Source organism: Oncorhynchus nerka, linkage group LG7 (genome assembly GCF_034236695.1).
Source record: "Oncorhynchus nerka isolate Pitt River linkage group LG7, Oner_Uvic_2.0, whole genome shotgun sequence".
Classification (NCBI taxonomy): domain Eukaryota; kingdom Metazoa; phylum Chordata; class Actinopteri; order Salmoniformes; family Salmonidae; genus Oncorhynchus; species Oncorhynchus nerka.
The window spans coordinates 40974014-40985404 of NC_088402.1; the positions used below are offsets into that span (position 1 = coordinate 40974014).

The following is an 11391-nucleotide window of genomic DNA, read 5'->3' on the forward strand; positions in this document are numbered from 1 at the left end:
AAGTTTTGAGAATGACACAAATATACATTTTCAAAGTTTGCTGCTTCAGCGTCTTTAGATATTTTTGTAAGAAGTTACTATGGAATACTGAAGTATAATCACAAGCATTTCATAAGTGTCAAAGGGTTTTATTGACAATTACATGAAGTTGATGCAGAGTCAATATTTGCAGTGTTGACCCTTCTTTTTCAAGACCTCTGCAATCTGCCCTGGCATGCTGTCAATTAACTTCTGGGCCACGTCCTGACTGATGGCATCATACTTGCATAATCGTTGCTTGGAGTTTGTCAGAATTTGTGGGTTGTTTGTTTGTCCACCCGTCACTTGAGGACTGACCACAGTTCTCAATGGGATTAAAGTCTGGGGAGTTTCCTGGCCATGGACCCAAAATATCAATGTTTTGTTCCCTGAGCCACTTAGTTATTGCTTTTGCCTTATGGCAAGGTGCTCCATCATACTGGAAAAGGCATTGTTCGTCACCAAACTGTTCCTGGATGGTTGGGAGAAGTTGCTCTCAGAGGATGTGTTGGTCCCATTCTTTATTCATGGCTGTGTTCTTGGGCAAAATTATGAGTGAGCCCACTCCCTTGGCTGAGAAGCAACCCCACACATGAATGGTCTCAGGATGCTTTACTGTTGGCATGACACAGGACAGAAGGTAGCGCTCACCTTGTCTTCTCCGGACAAGCTTTATTCTGGATGCCCCAAACAATCGGAAAGGGGATTCATCAGAGAAAATGACTTTACCCCCGTCCTCAGCAGTCTGTACCTTTTGCAGAATATTAGTCTGTCCCTTATGTTTTTCCTGGAGAGAAGTGGCTTCTTTGCTGCCCTTCTTGACACCAGGTCATCCTCCAAAAGTCTTTGCCTCACTGTGCGTGCAGGTGCACTCAAACCTGCTGCCATTCCTGAGAAGGCTCTGTACTGGTGGTCCCCGATCCCGCAGCTGAATCAACTTTAGGAGACGGTCCTGGCGCTTGCTGGACTTTTGGGCGCCCTGAAGCCTTCGTCACATTTGAACCACTCTCCTTGAAGTTCTTGATGATCCGATAAATGGTTGATTTAGGTGCACTCTTACTGGCAGCAATATCCTTGCCTGTGAAGCCCTTTTTGTGCAAAGCAATGATGACAGCACGTGTTTCCTTGCAGGTAGCCATGGTTGACAGAGGAATAACAATGATTCCAAGCACCACCCTCCTTTTGAAGCTTCCAGTCTGTTATTCGAACTCAATCAGCATGACAGAGTGATCTCCAGCCTTGTCAACACTCACAACTGTGTTAACGAGAGAATCACTGACATGATGTCAGCTGGTCCTTTTGTGGCAGGGCTGAAATGCAGTGGAAATGTTTTTGGGGGATTCAGTTCATTTGCATGGCAAAAGGGACTTTGCAAATAATTCCAATTCATCTGATCACTCTTCATAACATTCTGGAGTATATGCAAATTGAGGCAGCAGACTTTGTGAAAATTAATATTTGTGTCATTCTCAAAACTTTTGGCCACGACTGTATACTAAGCTTCACGTCTGGAGGAAACCTGGCACTATGTCTATGGTGAAGCATGGTGGTGGCAGTATCATGCCGTGGGGGTGTTTTTCCAGCGGCAGGGACTTTGAGGCTAATCAGAATCGAGGCAAAGATGAACGGAGCAAAGTACAAAGAGATCCTTGATGAAAACCTGCTCCAGAGCGCTCAGGACCTCACTCAGATGGGGATGAAGGTTCACCTTCCAATAGGACAACGACCCTAAGCACACAGCCAATACTATGCAGGAGTGGCTTTGGACGTCTCTGAACGTCCTTGAGTGGCCCAGCCAGAGCCCAGACTAGAACCCACTCAAACATCTCTGGAGAGACCTGAAAATAGCTGTACAGCAATCCTCCCCATCCCTCCTGACAGAGCTTGAGAGGCTCTACAGAGTAGAATGGGAGAAACTCCCCAAACACAGTTGTGCCAAGCTTGAAGCGTCATACCCAAGAAGACCAGAGGCTGTAATTGCTGCCAATGGTGCTTCAAAGTATTGAGTAAAGGGTCTGAAAACTTATGTAAATGTGACATATTTTTATTTTTTATAAATTAGAAAAAGTCTAAAAACCTGTTTTTTTTTTTTTTTTTTTTACATTTGGGGGTATTGTGTGTAGATTGATGACCGAAAAAAACAATGTAATAAATTTTAGAATAAGGCTGTAACGTAACAAAATGTGGAAAAGGGCAAGGGGTCTGAAAACTTCGAAGGCACTGTATATTTTTTTAATAACGCAATCTTTGAGAACTATCAATTACCAAAACAAAAGCTAGACATCAGTGAGAATTGACAATTCCAAAAACAATTGATTTAGCAGTATTAATTTTGTTAGTATGTTTGAGCAAAAGAACCCAGCATAAGCCAAGGCAAAATGCATAGAATAACAGGAAATTAGCTTTAAAACTGCAAAAGTTTCTCAGCTCCATGGCAGAATATGAATAATCAAAAGAAACTTGCATTAAAACTGCACAAATGTATCTCAGCTCTATCTAGAACATTTTAGAATTGCAGGAAATTGGCTTAAAACGGAACACTATCTCTACCCCGCCAAAATAAGGGTTGTTAAAGTTCTGTTAAATTCGAAAATTGTTAAATGTTAAATTGCCCCCTGCCACCCGTAAGGCCCTTTTTGATCTAGAAAAAAACCTGCAGCCAAGTTTCGCTTTTTAAGGCAGTTCTTCTCAAACCTGGGGACACATTTTTGTTGTTGCCCTAGCACTACACTGATTCCACTAATCAGGTTTGCTGATGATTTGATTAGTGGAATCAGGTGTGTAGTACTAGGGCAACAACCCAAAAAAGATGCACCCATTTGGGTCCCTAGGACCATGATTAAGAAACACTGCCTCAGGGCTTTGACCGTTGAGCGACCACTAACGTGTCCTGATGTGTACAAATATCAAAGTGCCCTGCTCACCGATTGGGGTAGGGGCGCCGCCCACAGAGAAGACGTTACTGATTTTCAACTCCTGTAAATAACAAAAAGGTGACATACATTTAACACGCACACAGGATTTGGGATAAAATACACACACAGCTTGAACTATATGCATTGACGTCAATAGACAACGTTCATGTAGCTCAGACAACTGAATGGTCCCGTTTAGAACAAGGCCAGTGAGTTTAGAGATGTCGTACCTCCGCTGCGTCTGGTTCATCCTTGACGCCCTCTGTGAGGACGACTGGAGCCAGGGCCTGGTCATACTCCTCATCTACTGGCTCATCCTTCACATTCACCATGGAGAGGGTGTCAACGCTGGTGGACACAGGCTCTGCTGTCGGCTGGGCAGACTGCAGAGAACATTCAACAGCAGCATGCAACATTCAGTAAGAATTGTAGATGGAATCATGCAAGTTAATGATGAATGTTTACCGGCCATCTATTACACAGGTATTCTGACCTTCACAACACCTCGAAATATTTAATACATATAAGCAGTGGCCACATTTCTGCCAAGCTTAAGCTTGTGTAGTCACTCGGGAGGAAATGAATTCACTCTATTCTTTCGGTTGTGCTGGAGAGACGATACTTACATCCACAGCTTTGACTGGCTGTCCTGTCACTCCATTCTCCAGCCCTGCAGGACTGTCAGAGCCTGCAGAAAAACAAGCAACCGGTCTTTCAGCTTGAGATTTGATTTTTTTTTTTTTAACAGTAAAACCATTACTGAGAAACAGAAGTGTACTCATTAGCATCTGAATATTGTGAGGGACCACACTAACATTCAAGTAGTCGGGTCATGTCTGAACATCATGCAGCCAAAGACTGTATATTCCAAAGACTGACTCTTGTGGACTCTCACCTTTACTGTTCTGTGGGAGAAAAGCTTCGCTAGAGGTGGGACTGGGGTGAAATGGTTTGACATCTTCAGAATGGTCCCCCTCCATAGGTGGAGACGAGCCGCTAGCCTCCTCAAAGCTGGTCTGCTCAGCAGGTTGCTCGGTGTCCTCTGTCGTGGAGACAATGTTTGAGAGATGGGACAGTGTGAGTAAGGTGACGTGTTTGAGGTCTTTCGACACTGGGGCATTCCATCAGCAATTGAGTGTCAAGCAAGATAGCGAAGTGTTTAGGGTAGCATCTCATCCGTAAAAACAAACACAACCTGAAGAAATGAATGAAGCAAACTACGGAAACAATTGATAATCCCGATCCTAAACTTGTATAGCCAACAAAAAGCTGCAGGCAGCAGTCTTATTACCTGTATCCACAATAGAAGGCATGGAATCAGTGTTGTCCACTTACTGGGCTTACTGGGCTTCTCTCGTTGCTTCTCTGTCAGTGCATCTGTCCCGGTGTCCATCTTCTCCACTTCATCCCCATGATCCAGGGAGTTGCTGCTAAAAGCGTCCATGTCGCTTCCCTCTTCCACAGCAGTTATCACGGGCATCCCCTCCAAGTTGTGTTCCTCCTGCATCTGTTCCTCCTCCACTTTGATAGCATTGACCTCCATCTCATCATCGGCATCCACTACTCCCATGTCCAGAGGTATGTCTGTGCTGTCTGTTCCACCATTAGTCTGTGAAGCATTTGTATTGCCTGTTTCTTCCACAGTCTGGGGTGCATCTGAGCCAACGGTTTCTCCGACTGCCTGCGAAGCATCAGCACTGGCCCTTTCTCTTTCCGTCTGTGAAGCGTCTGCACTGGCTGTTTCTGAAGCATCTATGCTGGCTGTTTTTCTTTCCTTCTGTGAACCATCCGCACTTGCTGTTTCAGTCTGTGAAGCATCCACGCTGGCCGTTTCTCTTTCCGTCTGTGAAGCATCCACGCTGGCCGCTTCTCTTTCCGTCTGTGAAGCATCCACGCTGGCCGCTTCTCTTTCCGTCTGTGAAGCATCCACGCTGGCCGCTTCTCTTTCCGTCTGTGAAGCATCCACGCTGGCCGCTTCTCTTTCCGTCTGTGAAGCATCCACGCTGGCCGCTTCTCTTTCCGTCTGTGAAGCATCCACGCTGGCCGCTTCTCTTTCCGTCTGTGAAGCATCCACGCTGGCCGCTTCTCTTTCCGTCTGTGAAGCATCCACGCTGGCCGCTTCTCTTTCCGTCTGTGAAGCATCCACGCTGGCCGCTTCTCTTTCCGTCTGTGAAGCATCCACGCTGGCCGCTTCTCTTTCCGTCTGTGAAGCATCCACGCTGGCCGCTTCTCTTTCCGTCTGTGAAGCATCCACGCTGGCCGCTTCTCTTTCCGTCTGTGAAGCATCCACGCTGGCCGCTTCTCTTTCCGTCTGTGAAGCATCCACGCTGGCCGCTTCTCTTTCCGTCTGTGAAGCATCCACGCTGGCCGCTTCTCTTTCCGTCTGTGAAGCATCCACGCTGGCCATTTCTCTTTCCGTCTGTGAAGCATCCACGCTGGACGTTTCTCTTTCCGTCTGTGAAGCATCCACGCTGGGCGTTTCTCTTTCCGTCTGTGAAGCATCCACGCTGGACGTTTCTCTTTCCGTCTGTGAAGCATCCACGCTGGCTGTTTCTCTTTCCGTCTGTGAAGCATCCACGGTGGCCGTTTCTCCTTCCGCCCGTGAAGCATCCACACGGTCTGTTTCTTCTTCAGTCTGTGACGCATCTACACTGGCTGATTCTCTTTCCGTCTGTGAACCATCTACACTGTCTGTTTTTCTTTCCGTCTGTGAATCATCGACACTGGCTGTTTCTCTCTCCTTCTGTGAACCATCTACACTGGCTGTTTCTCTTCCTCTCTGTGAATCCTCTTCACTGGCCATTTCTCCCACAGTCAGCAAGGCATCTGTTATCATTTCTTCCACTGTCTTTGAATTCTCTACAAAGGATTCCTTCACAGTTTCTGTATTACCAGCATCCCCTGTCCCGTCTATAGTTGAGGTACTTGCACTGACTGCATTGGTAGCATCATCCCCACTGTTTCCATCTGCCGAGGCTGTTGGTGCATTGTTGCGTGATGCTCCTGGGCCCACAGAATCCACTGATGCTCCAGCCTGAGCTGGCTGCTCCATCTCCTTGTTTGGCTCGCCTGTATGCTGAGTTAAGACAATATTCTATTAATAATGGTCCTATAAGTAGGGCCCTGAGTTTTTCATTACCACGTGACCTGACCAGGACAAAGTCAAGAACACAGTTAACAGACAGATCAAGTGTCATGGCTACTGGGGGTAATGTCAAACTCATGCTTACAATCAAATAGAACCAAGTTTGAGAGTGCAGTGTTTAAGTATGTTGATTTTCTTGGGCGGGAAATGAAGTGGAGGGTCGATATAACTAACTATCTCGCTTGCAGAAGACATAACTAACTAGCTAGCATTAATTCAAAAACGTTAATTACCTCTGACTGGTCCGCTTTCTGGGATTCAGCCATGACTTGCTTCCAACGGCAAAAAACGACTAGCTCTTATTGTCACTCACTCACAATATAGGTCCACCAAAATATACTTAAAACGGATCAGAGGCTTGCTAGCCAACATGCATTAGCTACTTCTGCCGCCTCCTTGTTGTGGGGAAAGCTAGCTAGGTAACGTTAGCCAGCTAGTAGCAACGATATGTCGCCAGCTAAAACGAGTCTTAATTTGAATTACCGAACAAGGTTCTTAAGCTTTGCCATGCATATGACGTTAACTTCGGATATATCAATGCCGGTGAGTTATAACTTTACAGAAGTCAAGTCCTTTGCATTTTCACTCTGCACAGCTCCTCGAAGAAACTAGCGAAACATACATCTGCGTAAACATGGAAGACCTGGCTATGTCATTTCCTGATTCACATCTACATTGCAACACCTCAGTTCCGCCAACAAGAATAATGAAAGCCAATTTATGATTGATCTGGCAATGCGATTCCGGAGGGTGTGGCATAATTGCGAAGCCTCGGGAGGTTTCAATATCAAGCTCCACACCACATCTGTGCTCCTCCTAAATGTTGTAACAATGTAAAGGGCTCTGTTCATGCATGTAAAGCTCCGCGTTGGCATGATTGGTTGATGGTCGGCGGGGACGGGAGGTCATATAAACTTACTTCCTTTTGACAACAGCTTCGCTATGTGAAGCTCAAGAAGTATGAAATACCTGACTTCTGCAGAGGCCATATCACAGTAAATGCTGTATTTATCGGATTATCAATTTACAACCTTTAAAAGGCTGTACATGGTCAAGCCAATGTCTGAACGTGACTTTTATTCTGAAAGATTTCAAAATCGGTGACCCAAAAGTACTTAAGTTATTCTTGCTTGCTTCACAGATGTGCCAAACGGTCAAGATTAACTACGGTAACTACTTCTGGGTCACGGATTTTTGGAATTCTTCAGAATAAAAGTCCAAACCTGTATACTTTGCTAATTTTGGCACAATTATCAATATTCTATACTAATTATCATACAAAGAATAATTAAAAGTATTTCTATAAGATATTGTCATTTTATTTTTTTCAAGCCTAAATGGTCAACAATGTTTTTTGGGGTGTGTACTCCTATCATTTATTGCGCCGTACAACATTACCTGTACATTGTGTCGCAGTAAAAGGGGAACTCATGAGCACTTGTAGTTTCCAAATCCAGAGTTAACACCCAGATGAGTGTCACTGCTCATTTGGCAGCCCTTATAAAGTTGCACGTAAACTTAAATCCAGTATTTTTTTTTCATATTGGACATACATAAAACTATTACGATCCTCCGGGTGTAAACTCTGTAGATTTGGAAACTATTGTAGAAGTGCTCCTGAGTAGAATGGACCCACCCTTTTACTGTGACACAATGTACAGATCATTTTTTATGCTGCAATATGTATGTCCAATATGAAAAAAAGATTGGATTTAAATTGATGGGCCACTCAAATTAGTAGCAACTAAAAGTGGTCCTGAGTAGAATGGACACCTTTTTACTGTGACACAATGTACAGAGGCCAAATGATAATGACTATTTTGTAGTTAGAGAGGTGAAGGTACCAGCTGATGGATTGGAAATTTGACTCTAGTAAACCAAAAGAATGCCATGCAAAATGAATATGCACAGAACTGTTCTGTCTAATTTAGCATGCCATCATACAGGGCAAGCTAGTGATTTGAAATCAGTATTCTATATGGCAGGGTTCCCCAGCTGTCGGCCCGCAATGCACGTTGGCGATTTGATTTTGCCCTCCAGGTTTTTTGAGCAAAAAACAACACCAGGAAATCAGCTCCAAGTGATTTTTATTTAAGGAATCCGTTCCCAAGTATTCCCACGCATACTAGAGACATGACATGATCGTATACAAAGCAAGGTTTGAAATTATTATATTTTAGTCAAACATATCTGTTTGGGCTTCTTGCGGTCAATTTGCGATCTACAAATGATTTGTAATTACGTTCCAGCCCCCCGACCATCTGCTCAAGAAAAAAATTGGCCAGCGGGCAGAATCTAGTTTTGAACCCTGCTAAATGGGAACATGTTGCTAGAGATGAATGTGACAGAAGAATATAAACAAACTAGATTAATTGTTGTAATGCGCCCTTGCGTGCAGCCTATGAAACGAGTAGGTCATAGGAGAATAACTTGAATCTAGTCTAATTATTAACTTTGGTCGAACCAGGCTGCAAACTGTTCTGCAGCCTTGTGAAGCTAGATATCCGGCAAAAAACGAGTTAACCTTGTATCCTCATTTACCTTTTTATGTCTCTATACACACACACACACACACACACACACACCAATCCTCTGCTCACTCACACATAACATGCATACATTTATATGGACTCTACACACACCCACTCACATACAAGCTGCTGCTACTCTGTTTATCTTATATCCTGATGCCTAGTCACTTACCCCTATACATATCTACCTCCATTATTCCAGTATCCCTGCACATTATACATATGGTATTGGAACTGACCCTGTATATAGTATGCTTACTTACTTATCGTGTTCTTCATATTTCTTCTTATTTCTTGTTTTGTTTTTCTTTCTAGTTATTGTTATTGATTATTGCTGTGTTTTGAGTTTGCAAGAAAGGCATTTCACTGTACTTGTGCATGTGACATTAAAACTTGTAACTTGAAAAACAACATATAGCAAAATGCACCGTGCACCTGGTGGACATATGGCGTGACTGCGGCATCCCCAACTAGTGTTGCGTACTGCTCCATTGACAATGAATGACTTCCACCAGAACATAAAGAGTTTGATACATTTGGTGAACATAAGGCTTAAAGCAATTCATGCTTAATCTGATGGTGTGACGCAATTGCAGAGCCTCCGGAGGCATGTAGAGACCAATTTGAGCTCTGTACTACCCTGCACTGCCCATTTTTAACAACGAGGAGGGCTCCATATAGCTCTGCATTGACATGATTGGTTGAGGATATGTGGAGGCAGGAGGTCCAGTATAAACAAACTCACTTCCTTGACAACTTCCTTCTTCTCAGCTAAGCACAATAAATATAAATGCCCTGACTTTTGCATAGGCCCTATGCAGTAAATTATGTACAGCCACTGCTGACATTGGATTGACCATGTACAGCCTTTTAAAGGTTATAAATGGTCAATCCGATAAGAAGTCAGGGATATCATACTTCTTGAGCTTCACATAGCAGAGCTGTTGTCAAGGAAGTAAGTTTGTGTTTATATGACCTCCCACCCCCTATTTAAATGTTTTATTGTCCAAACATTATATGGGAATAATAGGCATTTTATCTAAGAAAATGTAGTCCATTTCTGAACAAAGTACAGAGTTTGGGAAACCCTGCTATTGGATGATCGAAATAGAGTACCACAGTATGAGTCATAACACCCATAAAACCTAGTGGTCAAACAGGGAAATGGTTCCAATCGTTCTTCCAATAGGGGATTTTATAAACACTTCAAATAAACGCTGTGTTTCATGTAAGCTTACCTTGGTGTGAAGTTTTGATAAGCATGTAAATCTCTCTAGGACAAGGTGACTTTTATCAATATATTCCCCTATATTTAGCCCACCCCCTCAAAAAAACAAAAGAAATATGAAATGCTAAACAGCTGTTAATCTGCCGAATCGAGACAAAGGTAAACATTTCTGGATTAACTATCTAATATTAGCTACCGTAATTTCTGGACTATTAAACGCACCTGAATATAAACCGCACCCACTGAATTAAAAAAAATATATGTATTTTGTACATAAATAAGCCGCACATGTCTATAAGCCGCAGGTGCCTACCGGTACATTGAAACAAATTAACTTTACACAGCTTTTAAACGAAACACGGCTTGTAACAAAAATAAATAGGCTGAAACCACTGAAGTCATCTCCTTCGGTGTGGGAGTTGAATAGCTTCAGAGCTGCTGACCCAGACTCGTCCGTACCCTGATGGACAGGCCTTTACGTCTCATAAATCTTAGACACCACGATGGTCCACCTCTAAAATCCTCAAACTTCATTGCGGTGGCGATTGTTTTGGCTTTCAGTCGGATCTGCACAGTTGAAACACCTCGGCCGTCTGCTCTCTGTGTGTTGACCCAGTCTTCAAGCTCATTTTCTAGTTCGGGCCATCTGCTTTTCTTCCCTCTGAAAGCTTTTGTTGTCTTTTTGCACGGAGTCAGTTCCTCACGCTGCTGTTTCCAACGTCTTATCATCGACTCATTAAGGCCAAGCTCCCGTGCAGCAGCTCTATTTCCCTTTCCAACAGCCAGATCGATCGCCTTCAACTTGAAAGCTGCATCATATGCATTTCTCCGTGTCTTTGCCATGATGAGGGTGACAAAATGACTACCGTAATCAGAATGATGGGAAGTTTGAGCGCGCTCCATTTACGTCACATTATGTGACGGTGCTCAGTTTTTTGGCGGCATGAATCTTGCGAAAGCGGGGAAAATCCATAAATTAGCAGCGTCATTGTATAAACCGCGAGGTTCAAAGCGTGGGGAAAAAGTAGCGGTTTATAGTCCGGAAATTACGGGTAAATGTAGTAATTAATAAATTGGCTACATTTCTTTAAATGGTCTGTGAACTTTTTTGTGCACGTTTTTAAATTGACACAATACCTGTTAGCAAAGTTGTCAGCTCGAGATAACGTGCAGGAGCTTGCATGAATTTGTAGTCTTGCATGATGTTTACTTTAATGCTAATTAGCATTTTCGAAACTGAGAGTAAATAGAGCCAAATATATTGATAAAAGTCACCTTGTCCCTAGAGATTTACATGGTTATCAAAATATTTACATTTACATTTAAGTCATTTAGCAGACGCTCTTATCCAGAGCGACTTACAAATATCACGCTAGTGTAAGCCAACACGAAGCACAGCCCTTATTTGAAGTGTTTCTAAAATCCCCTATGAGAAAAATGAATGGTGGAAAACCAATTGGAACCATTTCCCTGCACAAATAAATAATCATAAAATTTAAAACTATATAAATATTAAAACATACAAAAATACACATAAATATCAAAAAGAAGTAA

The 11391-nt window shown here is 43.2% G+C and overlaps 1 protein-coding gene across 5 annotated transcripts in view; it reads right to left on the reverse strand.

The window, feature by feature from the left end:
- LOC115131676 (zinc finger MYM-type protein 4-like) overlaps nt 1-10735 on the reverse strand; it is a 35656-nt gene extending 24921 nt beyond the window's left edge. For 3 of the 5 annotated variants that reach the window (XM_029663584.2, XM_029663583.2, XM_029663582.2), the window contains exons 1-6: nt 6312-10729; nt 4269-6009; nt 3829-3975; nt 3560-3621; nt 3164-3316; nt 2943-2994 (exon numbers count right to left, since the gene is read on the reverse strand). In XM_029663584.2, coding sequence (XP_029519444.2) covers nt 2943-2994; nt 3164-3316; nt 3560-3621; nt 3829-3975; nt 4269-6009; nt 6312-6344 — 2188 coding nt within the window. In that variant the 5' untranslated portion in view covers nt 6345-10729. Of the gene's footprint in view, nt 1-2942; nt 2995-3163; nt 3317-3559; nt 3622-3828; nt 3976-4268; nt 6010-6311 lie in introns of all 5 variants that reach the window. The other 2 variants (XR_010464340.1, XM_065020506.1) reach the window with 1 other exon arrangement.
- Nucleotides 10736-11391: the final 656 nt, after the last annotated feature.